We start from the raw sequence: 16168 nt of genomic DNA on the forward strand, positions 1-16168 counted from the left end.
CATTCTGCGAAAGGTTATGTTTTGGTCGGCGTGTATTTATTTATTTATTTGTTTGTTATCTTGTGATTCGTATAACTCAAAAAAGTATAAAACCGAATTGCATGAAATTTGGTGGGATGATTGGTTATTAGCCAGGAAGCATTCGATTAGATTTTGGGATCGTTCGGGTCAAAGGTCATCGTCTTTTTACGATAACACGGTCAATTTTTATTCAATTTGCATGCAACTAACGCCAAAATGTTCAGAATTCAACGCCTCATCTTGTAATATGCAATATGACACAATGACGCCCATACTCTTGTTAGCGGTCAAAGGTCAGGGGGGTCACGACCTTGAAAAATATGCGGTTTTTGTCAACGCGGTCAATTCTTGTCCGCTTTACATGAACCCAGCACCAAAGTGTTCAGAATTTAATGCCCAATCTTGTGACACAATGACGTCATAACACGTCACCAGTTGGGGTAAAATGTCGTGGGGGGGGGGGTGTCACGCCCTTGAAAAATATGCGGTTTTCGGCATAACTCAGTCAATTCTTATTCGATTTGCATGAAACCAGCATCAAACGAGATTACCTTTTCTTGTTGAAACGTTGTATTCACCGAGCTTGCGAGTGAAGACTCGCCAAAACGACGTGAGTTGATTGTTGTTTAATCCGTAGCCCCCGAAAGTCAGGGGGGGGGTCATGACATTATAGATATGTGGTTTGTGTCATAAGACCATTCATATGAAACCAGTTCCCCACACTCGTACCAAGAACAAAAAAAGTAGTTGCGGCGAAGGTATGCTCTCTAAGTACCCGTTCTAGTTTTTTTTTAACCTTGTCACCTTATTTTGAACTTCCGGCCTTGCTAATCGGTTCGCCAAAGATTTGGGGCAATAACGTTTCCCAGCTGACCCCACAAGGTGGGCATAATTGAGCCAGTAGTAGTAGTAGTGATGAAGTCAAATACATGTGTTGAGAACAAAACTGCAGTTGGTGGTGGTGTTGTTCAACAGAACTCGCTACCAAGTGAAAAGTTTCCCATTCATTTGTTGCTTGCTTCACTCTAATACGATTTCCAGTTGGTACTTGAACACACATGCTGCTGTTTATTCATGGTCTCACAAATCTTGTGCAATCAGATAGTCATTTGCTGTGGGAAAATGATCGTAAGTTTATTTCTGTGAATTGATCTATTCATTCAAAATCTCGATCATCTAATAAATGCCTGAGATTTGGTCGTATGCCCTTGGTATATCCATTTTATGATTGATATGTTTTCCTTCCCTCCTTTCTCCTCCAATCTCAGTCGTGACCATGGTGAAAGAGACCGAATATTACGATACATTGGGTGTGAAACCCAATGCCAGCACAGATGAGCTGAAGCGGGCATATAGGAAACTTGCTTTGAAGTATCATCCAGACAAAAATCCCAATGAAGGTGAAAAGGTAAGGTTTATACATGTCGTCTAATAGATAAAGCGTTCGTTCATTTATTCACTCACTTGGGCTCTCACTCATAAATGAGTAGTACTTTCGAGGTGGGCTGTTAACTGAAATTTTGCATCCTGATACAACTCCAAGTCAGGATTCTAGGAAAAATTGCAAAACTGTCCGTAAACAAAAGTTGGCCGGTGCAGCTTCGCTCTTCTCTCATGAAGGGTCACGTAACCAAAGACAGTGGCACATCACGTGATCTTGCACAGGCATGATCACTCGCGGGTGGTTCTCGGTTTTACGGTGATATGATTCGGTGTCTGTGGGTTTTTGCGATTTACAGATGGTGTACACTGGTATGAAGTCAAACATTCGGTGTACAGTGGTAAGTGTTAGAGATCATATTAGGTATTTTATGTAGTCGGACCTCTATATAAAGCACTGGTTATAACAGACATTCAAACCTTTTGGTTTATGCGTATTTGCCTCGCATTCATTATCCACATTGCTGGAAAACCTGCATATATGAATCTCTTTATCTTGGCAAGTTGACTGCAAATTCAAGGTCCTATGTTGGAAAATTGCAATGTAGTAAATTACAGAAAGTCCAGTTTCTGTGTTTTATCCCACTGATAGGCCAGATCTGCATTTGAACCTCAACCAAAATCTAATTTGCATGTTCTTGTCACCTCCCAAAGTCATCCACAAAGTTTTGTCATAACCCATCTACAATGTTTTGAAATATGGTATGTATGTGTTTTTGGCCCTCTCTCAAAAATTCTATCTCGATCAGGATCCTCACCAAAATCTAATCAATTTGTCCGTTACACGACCCAACCTGTCCAAGTTTATTCCCAATCTGTCCAACTTTTTGAGATATCTTGTTTACAGACGACAAACGGGGGTGAAAACCTAACCTTCATCCACTTTCGGTGGTGGAGGTATTGATACATTAATCACTTCATAGATTTATCAGAAGTAAATAATATATGCATTTTGGCATTCAGGGATTTCAACAGACCCATTAGATAAGTGTTGTAATCCTCACTGGAATACACAACTGATTAGTCATTCATCACAATATATTCTGCAGTCTATCACAACCACCGAAATGAATTGTACCATGTAATGTGATTTATTATTATTATTATTATTTTTGCATGCACACTCGGATTGTTCCATCTCAACGAATGTCGGAGCTGCTTGTGAGCCTCCAAAAACACTTCCCCATCAGTATCATTGGCATCAATTTCTGAGGAGATCAAAGCCACTTCCACTGTCATCACTGTCAACAGTACAGTAACTGCTGCTGCTTTATTTTTATACGCCATATATATATATATATATATATATATATATATATATATATATATATATATATATATATATATATATATATATATATATATATATATATATATATATATATATATATATATATATATATATATATATATATATATATATACATATACATATCGGGGCGTATTGTGTGATTTCATCCATCCGTTCCTGTCCACACTCTAGCTCCCAAAGTTTTCAACTTTCACGTTTCATATTTGGTACGTGGCATACCTTCGTCATCTAAAGTGGTTGCAATGGCAACCAGGATGCTGTTTTCCATGTCGTAGCACAATTCCGTATATACCTTCTTGTTTTTATTTTGACCCCCCCCCAAGTTGCTGCATATGACTGTGCCATTTTATTGGGCTTCAATTCAAAGGTGGCCTGATGGGTTGTCAGTAATGTCCACTTTGACTTGGTTATAGCTTCATGTATTTCTTTATTGTTATAAAAAAAAATTGTACACAATATCAAGGCTCATATAAGAGATAACGCACAGAACGTATAACCGGGAGCAGGAGATAAGATGGGTGGGAGAGGAAAGCACAAAACTGTGGGCAACAGAGACAGGAGATCTGTGGAAGGTAGAGGGATGGGTAGGGTACACGGGATAAATGAGATGGACACTACAGGGACTTTTCGGAAGGAAAATCGGGAAATTGAAGGAGGTGGATTAATGGGGGTAGAAAACATCATATAATAGCTTTGGATGGGGGAAGACACGAGATGTTGGTGGGCCGCTGTATTGAAGAGAGTAGGTGAGGGCAGCTTCTTTCACTCTTTCCCTCTTTATGTCCAGACCAAATTGATTAACAAGATGATCTGCCATGGTGTCTTGCTTGAGATTTAGTCTCCTGCCTGACAACATGAGAGGTGGTTAAATTCCCCCCACCCACACAATGCTATCGCTGACACCAATACAGATGTATTTCTGCCAACAATTTTATTTTTTTGTTTAGACTGCTAAAGTAGTGTTTCACTGTGTGCCTCAGGTTTTTCCACACCCTTTTCAGTTTGGAGTTATCGAAATTGCAGTCGCCAAGTGTAAATTCAAAGTGGGAGGCCAGAAATCCAAATGATTGGAAATCAGACTGTCACCTCAGTTAGCTGGTTCAAGCCACTTCATATGCTTGTAAACTTCCAGATCAAAGGAGCTGAATCTCCTCCAAACAATGTTGGAGTGATGGGAACACATCCGATTTCAAAGCTTTTACTTTGGTTGTTGCTCGGGTTGCATTTGTAATTTCATTTGTAGTTTACTGTTGTTCTCCCGATGCTGCTGCTTTCTCATGTGACATATTTTTTGGCAAAGTACATCTCATTTTGTCGTTGACCATGTTCTGGCTCCACCAGCAGATGCAATTAGTCAAGCAAGCTCTTTTAATGGGCAATCTTCCTTCATCAGATTATTTGTTCTTTGTCGTCTTCTCGATCACTACAGGACTTTCAAAATGACAATCTGCCCAAAAATGATTTGTGCACTTGCATTGGGGCACCTTGGAAGCCATTGGGGCACACTGAAATATGTATTTGCATGCGAGATGAGCATCGTGAGCTAAAATACCTCGCTTAGCTTCGAAAATATGTTGAAAATACGAAGAAAAGTATCTTGGAGAAAGGGGTGTGCCTCTGCACAATGAAAAAGTTGGAGAACTTTCTCAGCTTGCCGACAGGGCTGCGATCTTGCAGCTGGCCATACTGCAGACTCCTAACAATGTGGACTGGTGCATGGCCTGAATAACTGGACGGCTGTGTGCTATCCAAACCTTTGCCAATCGCTGGCTTCACTGCCAATGAGCGGCTTTTGAACCTTGCGGGAGTGCCTCCGGTGAAAAATGCAGGCTTGGTGATTTATTTAATGGAGGTCTGCAATTGGAAAGTCATTGTGCATGGTTACCAACTATTCGACAAAGGACATCTTAATGATGAAGTACACAAAGCTGTGCCAGCTATATTACTAAGGAAATAAATGTATCGAGCAGACTTCCCTGATGGTAAATGGAAGGAACTCGACACCTCTCATCCACGGATATTTCCTATACTAGTAATACCCACTTCTTTGGAGCGAGAAGAATTATTAACCTCGCCATCTTTGAAGATGGATGGAGGTTACTGTTGTCACCCCTTCTGTTTGTTTGTTTGTGAATAGTATTACGGAAAAACTCCAACGGATTTCGACGAAACTTGGTGGGGGGGGGGGTAGGTATGGTCCAAGGATCAGGCCATTAAATTTTGGACTTTGTTCCCCCCCCCCCCAATTTTTTTTTTTTTTTTTTTTTGCATTTGTACATGTTTTGTGATTTCCAACCCCCCCCCCAAATTTTTTTAGCCCCCCCCCAAACAAATTGTTAGAGAAATTTTTTTTTTTGCATTTCTACATGTTTTAAGTGATTGCCAACCCCCCCCCCAAAAAAAAAATGGAGAAAAGAACTATAACTCTGTCAGCACTGTTGACATCATATTTAATGAATAAGATACAAGGTTCACTTGAGTGACCCAGCAGTATTGGCGGCGGAGGTTTTGCACTCTCCCGAGTGCTCCCCCTCTAGTTTTGAGAATTGGCATTGTTTCCACACCTTCAATATGCCTTCTTTCTGACAGTCAGTGGTTATAACACTTTCACAATTCTGTGTTAAGATAGAAATTGCAAGTCACCTTGCCACACCCATTTGGGTGTGTGGGTTGTTTTATGCCCATGACTTGACCCTGGGTACCCTGAGCATGTGTGAAATTTAGTGGAGATTGGCTCAGCTATTTTTGATTTTATAATCAGACATGCATAGAGAATTGCCTTATTTTATTTTGATTTTTGTGAGTGATTTGCATCCAGGAACAGCAATTGTGGTTGACCATTTTGAAATTGCCATAAAAAGACTATTTGACTTGCAGATTTTGCTCCAGTGGTGGCAGGCTAAAAGTGGCCTGATTTGAAGAAGTGAGTCTGTGAAAGACCTTGTTTGCATTCATGTCATTTTGAAAGTCCTGTATTGATGGCATTCACCTCAAATGACTGCAGGTCCCTTCAAACTGCAACAACATATTGGCCAAGTTGCTGAGTGCTTGGATAGGGCAGCAAACAGTCAAATGGGTGTCATCTTCTGCTTTGAAAGCATACCTTGAAGCTTGGTCTTGCTTTTGCCTCGGGTTATTTTCAAATGGTTTCTAGGTTTTTTTTTTTTTTTTTTCAATTTTTCTTATTTTTTAGCCAGAGCTCATCAATTGTGAAGATGATTAGTGATGCCCCTTCATTGATTCACAAATCATGTACCGTAAAATTCCGACCATTGAGCGCATCGTTGTATAAGCCGCATCCCCTAAATTTTAAATAAATCTGGAATTTAAACACACACAAGCCACTCGTTGTTAAGCGCAAATGTTGCACAAAAAAAACCAAGCGCAAAAACGTCCGAAAATTAGCCGCAAAAAGTGATTGATCTTGCTTTGAGTCTCATCTGAACAGTAGAAACACCCTGACCATCCACTCTCTGTGTGTTAACCCAGTCTTCAAGTTCGTCTTCCAGTTCGGGCCATCGGCATTTCCTACCTCTGAAAGCCTTTGTTGACTTTTTGCAGCGAGAAAGTTCGCCCCTCTGTGAGTTTTGAATTCCTCGTGTGGACCTCTTGTTTCTTCATACTGTACTCTTACCAAATCAATATCTCTCTAAATATATTCTGAGGTCGCAAACTCTTCACTGAAGAAAGCAGGGAAACACAAACAGCTGTGGCGATCAGGGAATACACTTGGAGTGTGGATTGAACTTTTTCTAACTCAGCTGTGGTTTACCTCGCTCATTCTACGTTTTTCAAGTTTCGGTTAATAATGCAAGGTAATAAACATAAATATAATGATGTCGATCCAAGTAAGAAGAATAACCTCTCTGCGATGAGTCAGGAAAATTAAATAACTTTCTGCAGGAAGAGGACTTTTACTGTGAGTTTTGAATTCACAAAGAGTCAAAACCAGTTTTGAAACCTAATGTGAATCTAAACATAGACTGGAGACTGACGCCAACAACTTGATTTGGCCTGAACGCGTCATCGGGAAAACCCGCAACATCGGAAAAATCCATAAACAAGCCGCAGAGGTCGAAGTTGAGGGAAAAAGTTGCGGCTAATAGTCCGAATTTTACGGTACCTTGAACCTTCGGAAACTGGTACACTGTAATTTTACGAGCTGTTGCTTTGAAGTGACTAAAATATTTTGTGTGCACAAGATTGTTGGCTAAAATGGCTCCCTAAGCTTATAAAATAAGTTGGAAATACTTGGAAAAGTATCTGAGAGACGGGGGTGTGCGCCTCAAAGCTGTTTCTTTGAAGTGATGAAAAACCTTCCTGATTGAATAACGAGTATGGAGCAATCGTAAATTATATCCTCGTTTTGTAGTAATGAGTTCTTGATGGTGAGTTATGGGACAAAGTGGATCGTAATATACTATGGGTGTTTGCTGTTTTTTTTTTTAAAGTTGGGAAGGAGATCTTGGTATACACTGGTGAGTATTTACTATTGACTGCGACACCATCGATCAAAGTTCGCATTTGTATTTCCAATTCCTCCTCCACCCCCATTACGATATCTTTTTGTTGCTAGTTTTCCTTGCCTATAAACTATCACTGTACTTTAAAAGCATTCCAGAGCAGAATATCATGGCAATTTTGTCATCGTGCAGTGTAGTGCACAAACTCCTGTACTAGGTCATTGTCACAGCCTGTATTAAAACCTATTTCAACGCTATTTTAATGGCCTAATACCTTTTTACAGTAAAAAATAATAATACCTGCATCTAGTTAGTAAAAATGATTTGAATGAGAAATAGACTGGTGGTGGTGGGGGGGGGGGGCTAAAAGCTAAAAGCTAAAATGCAGTATTTTTATGACACTCTTATGCTTTCAAGTGTCTAATCTTTATATAAAAAAAAAACAACTCATCCTTTTATGGGTGACCTTAACTCAAAGGTCAAAGTTCAACAAATAACCGATGCAAAAACTGGTACGATGCTGACACCGAGATAACTTGGTTGCTCAAAATAGTAATCTAATGTTTCAGCTCAGCTAAATTAGAGGTGCGTTTCGTCCTTCGTCCCTTCTTTCTGCCCCACCGTTGTAGCGTGCCACAAGGTTTTTTTTTTATTTTTTTTGCCCCCAAAAGTTTTTTTTTTAAACTTGGTTTTTTTCTATTTAAATTTCATTATCATTAGGGTTGGGCACACATCGACTTTTTTTCTGTTGTCCCGTTGAAAGGAGTTTTTATGGCCATTTTTCATGCTGTTCACGAATCCGTTAATTTTTGACCGAGGATGATGTCTTCGGTTGGTAGAATGCAAAAAATCAAAATGGCCGCCAAATTTACCCACTTTTCACGTAAAATTTGATAATTATGGCTTACTAGGGCATGCAATATGTCATTTCTTGTGTTTTCAGGGTCACTGATATCGATAATCATACTTTTAAACTCGTGCAGGTCAACCAGACTGCCCCAGGATGCATATTGGGATAAAATCAGCACAAAAATGTGAGCGTGACCATAATTTCAAAGAATCAAATTAAGATATCACAAATTTCCATAAACTCCTACTTTAATCATCACATCAACATCTCCTCAACATTCAAAGCACTTTTTTCAGCAATATATCGACATCGCCAAACATTGTCCTCTGGTTTGACAGCATTTCTGATAGACGTTTTCAGTTCGTCTACACTGAACTTCTCAAACATGAAAGTTTTTTTTGTTCCGTCGGTACATTTCACTCTACGCTTCTGGCATATATCTGGCACCACTGTCGATCTATGGTAGCCTATTTTCTTGAGTAGTTGTGATTCATTAAGTCTCTCAAGAGAGTCAAGGGAAATAAGAGTCACTGGACCTCCATGCTTCTTACACTCCTCAAGTACCAGTTGTACTTTGGACATTTTATTCTTATTCGCTTCTTGCTTCTTCAGAAGCGTAAGTTGTTGACTTGTTTTCACCTTGGCAATAAACTCTTGTTCAAGCTTTTTCACCTGGGTGACTTCTTCTGAGCACCTTGCCCATTTCCATTTCTTCAACTTCTCATCTTCACTGAGATCTGTGAATGACGAATCTTTGAGGAGTTTATCCGTTGAAACTACATTCTTCCTTGAATGAGTTCTCACTGTCGTCGATCCACCACTGAAAGTTATACGGTTATCTAGTTTGGCGAATTCCGATTCGCATCCTAAATTTGCCAGTGGTGCGTGTTTCAATTTGACGTCACTACCTTGTCCTGCGAAAAAGTCCATCTCTGACAACTGTCTGTCCAGTGCATCAAGAACTTCATTCAGTACAGCACCATACAATCGGGCTTGACCACTTTCCGCGTTCATGCACTCTTGCTTGGTTCTAATTTCTGGTATTTTCTTATCGAAAAATGACCTGACACCTTCCCAAGTTCTCTCACCACCATCATGATCTTCACGTTTATCAATACCGAGTAGTCCCATCAGAGGCATAATCAGCGCATCACCAAGCATTCCGTAGACCAGCACAACACAAGAGCCAATCATTTTGGATGTACGTGGCAACTGCGAGTACTAATTTGTTGCCATTTGGATCAACAATAGCGTCGAAGAAATCTAATGTTGACTGGCGGCGACTCAAGTATTCTCTGGCTATTTCTGCGATACGTCCAAAACGATTAGCAGTAAAGCCTTTGAAACCGTCGTGTTTAATCCCCATCCAATTTTTATAATAATTATATAGTGATATTGAATGTGCAGCATGGCTTGGTGACAACAATTTGGCGATTGCTATCTGTGCCAAGGTATGGATGCTGGTACTGGGAGATGCGAATGCTTTCTCACCGGCAGATACGTGTAGCAACTTCTGAACACCAATATTTTGCTCCTATATTGCGAAAGACCTTATCGCAAGCATGGTCAATTCCCAAAATTACATGGGCACAGCATTTTATCATCTCCGCTTCAATACCGAAATGTTGCAAGAGCGTGATAGTCATCTGCCCTGTCGGACATCCAAAAATCAATTGCACCCTTTATTTCATCAACGGTTGAATTTGACAAAGCTGCCAAGCATTTCAGCTTGTACTCGTATGCTGCGGCGCCATCAGCCCCTGAATGACTTAGATTCTCTGTGTACCCAGTAGTCATGGTGCGTCTGTCTCGACTGGGTCCCGATATTGTAATGTGGTCAGCCTTTACATCATACAACCGATGGCCGGCCGCTTTTGTCGTGTTGTCGAGGCCGACCGTTACTACACTGTCTCCTTTCTCTAGTAGTGTCTTAGCGACCATCTCCAAATTCATGTTTGAGGCATCTTCTAAATACCTGTTGAGAGTTCTCCTCCTTGGGAAAACGTAAGTCAAATCTTTGGTATATTTTCGTCGTTTTTGTGTCGGTCTCTCTGCTGCGGAGCTCCCGCTTGGAATCGGAGACTAACTCTTCGTTTTCAGAATCTGATTCATCACCCTCTTCATTTTCTTCAGTACTCAACTCCAAGTTTTGATCAAATATCAAGTTAGCAGTCTGTACTATTATGCTGGCTAAATCTGCAGCACTCGCTTTATAATCTGAGAAACATTGCACTGTACATCGCACTTTCTCGTAGTTTATTGCGACTTTCTCTGACCTTGACTTTTGGGAAACGAGCATGATCACTGTGGAATTCATTGCCACTGTCCAGAGTATCAGGCATACCTGGTGATTTATTACTATGGGTAGTGATGGGAGAAGATGGAGTATGAAAGTTTAGATCAGTATCCATAGAAAAGTCCACATCTTTATTCTGATCATGACTAACTGGTCATCGTCATCAGTCAGACAATGATTCCTCGTACTGTAACTTTCCACCCTCCATTTCTTGTTTTGTAGTAGATTCCAATTCTTTTTTCTTTTCAGCTGAGAATTGGCGTGTATCTTTTCGGTGTTTCTGTTTTCGCCAGGAACTTGAAACGTTAGATAGACAAATTGCTTTATTGCTTCCAAAGCAGTTATCGCGGTAGAAATCGTCATCTTCTGGAGTAGTTTTCACACATTTTCACATGAGTTTTCTTGTATTTTGTATTATCTTGTTTGCACAAATTTCTCAGAAGTTCATAGTCACTTTTGATTTTTTTGGACACCACACTTTTGTGCTCTGCGTATACATTCTTTTCCACCCAATCTTTACACATTTCAGCTGCAACTATTTTGCTGCTATTGTCACTTGTTTCTGTCCTTTCCTCGTTTTACATTCATTTAGCATGCGACCATGGATGTATCTTCCATCGGGTACTTCACTCAAATTCTTTATTCCACGTTCCTCCTGGTAAATTATCCCACACAATGTTTTTTTTTTTTTTTTTTTTTTTTTTTTTTTTTTTTCCAGTCGCTTCTTGTATTAAGTGTAGAAGTCTTGGCAGACATCACTGTTGATTATCTGTAACGACACAAAAAAACGTACATCAAAAACAAAGGATATGGTTGATTAATCAATTCAAAATTTGTTCTGAAATTGAAAAGTGGATATTTTCCATCGAAAATACCCATGTTTAGCGATAAATCCATACAGCCATCATGTGTCACTGTTTTGACCTCATATTTGATATCAGTGACCCTGAAAACATAAGAAACTGGAGGGGGAGCACTCGGTAGAGTGCAAAACCTCCGCCGCCAATACTGCTCGGTCACTCAAGTGAACCTGATATCCTATTCATTCAAGTTGCTGTCAACAGTGCTCACAGTTATAGTTTGCAACTTTCCCTTTTACTTTTAACTTTTAACTTTTACACACTCAATTCATTCGTCATAACTTGATTCCTTGAGACAGAAATTGATATTACGTGGGTATATCCACCTGAAGTTCCAAAATCAGCCGCAATTATAATTTTGGCATGTTTTTTTTTTTGTTGGAAATAACTTGTAACATGTAGAAATGCAAAAAAAATCGAAATTTTGTTGAAAAAAGAAAAAAAAAGTTGCAAAATTTTGTTTTTTTTGGGGGGGTGGGGGGTGTTGGAAATCACTTAAAACATGTAGAAATGCAAAAAAAATTCAAATATTTTTTCAAAATGACTGCCATAGCGGCCATATTAGACTTTGGACCAAGTCCAAAATCTAATGGCATGATCCTTGGACCATACCTAATCCCCCCACCAAGTTTCGTCGAAATCCGTCGAGTTTTTCCGTAATACTGTTCACAAACAGACGGGTGAAAACTGTAACTTCCGTCCATCTTTGATGGCGGAGGTTAACTCGAGGGGGAGCACTCGGTTGAATGCAAAACCTCCACTGCCAATACTGCTGGGTCACTTAAGTGAACCTGATATCCTATTCATTGTCGGTCAAAACGGATCAGACTCAACTGAACCACGATTGAATAAACTAAACTAGATCAACGCGCATGTAGAAATGCCAAAAAAAAAATCAATTTTTTTGAAAAAAAAGTTTCAAAATTTGTTGTTTTTTCTCTGACAATTTTTTTTGGGGGGTTGGAAATCACTTAAAACATGTAGAAATGCAAAAAAAAATAAAAAAATTCAAATATTTTTCAAATAAAATCGAATTTTTTTTGAAAAAAAGTTGCAAAATTTTGGTTTTGTCTAACAAATTAATTTTTTGGGTTGGAAATCACTTAAAAAATGTAGAAGTGCAAAAACAAAAATTCAAATATTTTTTTTCTAAATGGCTGCCATAGTGGCCATATTGGACTTTGGACCAAGTCCAAAATCTAATGGCATGATCCTTGGACCATACCTAATCCCCCACCAAGTTTCGTCGAAATCTGTCCAGGAGTTTTTCCGTAATACTGTTCACAAACAAACAGACAGGGGTGAAAACAGTAACCTCCGTCCATCTTCGATGGCGGAGGTTAATGACATCACATGCCCTAGTAAGCCATAATTATCAAATTTTACCTGAAAATGGGTAAATTTGGTGGCCATTTTGAATTTTTGCATTTTACCAACCTAAGACATCATCCTATGTTAAAAAGTTCACCGGATTCGTGATCAGCGTGAAATTTGGCCATAAAAAAACACTCCTTTCAAAAAAGTATGGTTGTAAGCCCAACCCTATTATCATATGCAGTTTCTAACCACTATAGTAATATAAATTCATGCATTGTCTATTGATTTTTATTCAGACATTGCCTTAAAAAATATATATCACACATTTTTCTTTAAAATATCTGAAAATATTTTTGTTAACGCATAAATGCCCTTTTGTCTGAACTGCCCCTGCCTGCTCCTCATAGATTCTAGATGAAACATTAAGATGCTTTAGTATGTAATACTCCTAAAACATCTTTCAATCAGGTACAGTCAGATGAATCAACAGTTACTACATTTAAGAAATCTCGCAAAAGACAGTGGAAGTAGTATACCTACGTCACTGGATACAATCACCAAATACAGATGCTAGTCGGACATTTCATCACAATCACTATCTTCATCAGAAATATTACACAGAAGTTCCACAACATCCACAGGATATGGTATATCAACCCAATGGATTGATAAATCTTCAGTCCACCTATGGTTTACTGGAGTGTCCAAGAATTGCTGGTGTCTGTGAGCCAGACGCCACATCCTGGCTACATAGTTACTTCGAGCTGAATGTAATGCACACAGATCAGCTACCTTGCCATCACGAAATCGATTCCAGAAAATAGTAGATCTGGCTTCATTAATACGTTTGCATCTCATTTGAAGTCCATCAAACACTACGCTGGAAAGTTGTTGCTCGTTACCCAGTTCTGCAAATACTTTCTGCATATTTTCATCATCTTTTATCAGTGTCCACCAAGTTTTCTTCCCTTTTCCGAAAAATGAAGAAACGTAGTCATTTCCCGAAAAGGCGTGGATACCAAGCAATGCAGGTTTCTGGAGTTCAGTGAGTTGACATTGACTCAGATCAAGGAATCGCCGACCTTTGCCACTCCCGTGATCTATGATGATCATTAAATTTTCATGTTCGTTGGCCAGTAAAATGATTGGAATGTCTGTATCCCCAGAACTTGAAAGCACTTCACAGACTGTGGGACCACCAGAGTTTTCATCTAGTGCATTTTGGGTAAGGTAGCAGATCTTTGTATCAGCCTCTATGTGGTCAGTAGCCAAGGCTGGTATTTCCTCTGAGCAGTGTGACGTTATCTTCATGCAGAGATTCCCCCTTGCATAGTACACAACTTGGTTTCCAATGAGACTTTCCTCTTCACAGAGAACCTGTTCAATCAGCTCCATCATTCAATCTTTGTTCCCTCCATTGCACATAAACTGTCCAAATGCAGCTGGAATTCTGATATCAGGTGTGCGTAGAATGTACTCATCTGACTGCCCTCTTGCAGTTTGTTCAGCCTGTTTAATGGAATGTGCATTGTATGTGTCACACGCGAAATATACCACTTTGTAACGTGTGGGTATGTCAGCCATAATTCTGACGAACAACTGAAAGATATCTGGTACATTCACCAACGAACGTAAATACGCACTAAGGACAATCACGTAAACTGCATTTTCTGGGACATCATAGGTTGTATTCGGTAAATTCAGTGACGTGAGTGCAGCTTCCATCATCTTACTTTTTGGTGTTGTCTGACGACTGCCATCTGCTGTCGCAAGAGGTAGAGGTACCGTTGCTAAAGGATACTTCAATGCTTTATCCAAATCGACGGACGTGTTTTCTTTACATGACTTTGCTGCCAGTAATCCAAGGATATCTCTCTGTACTATTACATCTTTGGTTTTTCCTGCTGCAGATGTTACTGTTGTCTTCAGGTTGTCTTGAAAGCTTCTCCATAGAACTCTTGATATCGGATTAAAAAAGCGTGTGGTTTCACCATTCTTTTCGGTATCGAGTCGGGAGTTGAACGCATTGTAGAGTTCTCTTCCTCGTCGTTGTGTTGACAAAAGGTGGGCAGCGACATCATCCGCTAATGGTTTGCCTGAAACTATGTTGAACAGTTTGTTCGGATCAATTTCATGTGAGAATGGATTGATAAATCTGACTTGATAACTTGCATAGTCTTTTTTTTTTACATGATCATCTGATTTTTGATCTCGTGGTCTTATGCACTTCCTTGGGTTGTGACTTGTGACATCGAGCTTGGTAAGTTCCAGCAGAGAAGAAACCATAGCAGACGTAAATGGACGATTCAGCACCCACTTTCTGTATGCTGTTTCCTGATGAGTGAAGTTCTTGATGCCACCTGGTGTCTGAATTTTTCATAAAAGTCTGCTCTCCAGCTGCATCAGTTGACTGTCTGATACCAGTATTGTTCCTACAGACAGACAGGCCTTTCTTCAGAAGATCATCCTTGGCACCAGGATGTGTATCATCAAGTGTCATGAGTTGACGACAATAAAATGTTCCATATCTAGCGTATTTCTGTTTGTTCATAGCAAAACAAAATGGCAATTAGTCTGTCCAGCATTTCAGTCGAAGGTCATACTCATTCAGGTTTATTGAGTCATGGAGTTTATGTTGACATTCAACAGCTTCAATGTGGATTGCCCAGAACTGTGGAGTCTTGCCATATAATTTCTCTGCTTATCTGATTTTATTTGAAACATCAAAACCCCTTTATCTGATTTTTTTTTTCTTCAGTTCAAGAAGATCTCTCAAGCATATGAAGTGCTGTCGGATCAAAAGAAGCGAGAACTTTATGACCGGGGTGGAGAGCAGGCTATCAAGGAGGGAACTGTCGGTGGTTCTGGTTTCAGTTCTCCAATGGATATATTCGATATGTTTTTTGGTGGGGGATCACGTATGCAGCGCTCAAACAAAGGTGAACCACTTACGGACTCACCCCCAAACTGTTCTGTAAATACTTTATGAAAAGCATCCAAATCTTTGGTTCTTTGTATATTAATCTAACCTAATTTATATTTTGTTGTAATAACCTTTTCCTCTTCGTTATCCTATTTGTAGGAAAGAATGTTGTTCACCAACTTTCTGTCTCATTGGAGGAGTTGTATAATGGTGCAACACGAAAACTCGCCTTACAGAAAAATGTGATCTGTGCCAAATGTGAAGGTAAGTTGTTTCACTGTTATCAACCCCAACCAACAACTCAGCTATAACCTTCACTTTTGCTTTGCCGTGTATCGGGACCGTGAGTGGCCTGAAATTAAAATTTCTTCACAGGCAGGGGAGGTAAAGAAGGTGCTGTGGAACAATGCTCCAACTGTCGTGGGACGGGCATGCAAGTTCGCATCCAGCAGCTTGCTCCTGGAATGGTGCAGCAAATCCAATCCATGTGCCACGAATGCCATGGCCAGGGAGCACGCATAAATTCCAAAGACCGTTGCAAACACTGTGTGGGCCGGAAAGTTGTACGTGAGAAGAAGATACTGGAAGTTGCAATTGACAAAGGTGTGCTGGTTTAATTTATTTTAGACTTTACAAGTTTTGGCCTTGTGCATGACGCACGTCTGTGTGGCACTGTGAAACATCCC

General features: G+C 39.8%; 1 protein-coding gene across 1 annotated transcript in view; it reads left to right on the forward strand.

Moving 5' to 3' along the window:
- DNAJA1 (DnaJ heat shock protein family (Hsp40) member A1) overlaps positions 1 to 16168 on the forward strand; it is a 38406-nt gene that overhangs the window by 1761 nt on the left and 20477 nt on the right. The window contains exons 2-5 of the mRNA XM_085850273.1: positions 1290 to 1429; positions 15318 to 15498; positions 15642 to 15746; positions 15858 to 16085. Of these exons, the coding sequence (XP_085706399.1) occupies positions 1298 to 1429; positions 15318 to 15498; positions 15642 to 15746; positions 15858 to 16085 (646 nt within the window). The 5' untranslated portion in view covers positions 1290 to 1297. The remainder of the gene's footprint in view (positions 1 to 1289; positions 1430 to 15317; positions 15499 to 15641; positions 15747 to 15857; positions 16086 to 16168) is intronic.

This window comes from Eptatretus burgeri, chromosome 12, assembly GCF_056783735.1.
Source record: "Eptatretus burgeri isolate ZD-2024b chromosome 12, Ebu_testis_v1, whole genome shotgun sequence".
Classification (NCBI taxonomy): Eukaryota; Metazoa; Chordata; class Myxini; order Myxiniformes; family Myxinidae; genus Eptatretus; species Eptatretus burgeri.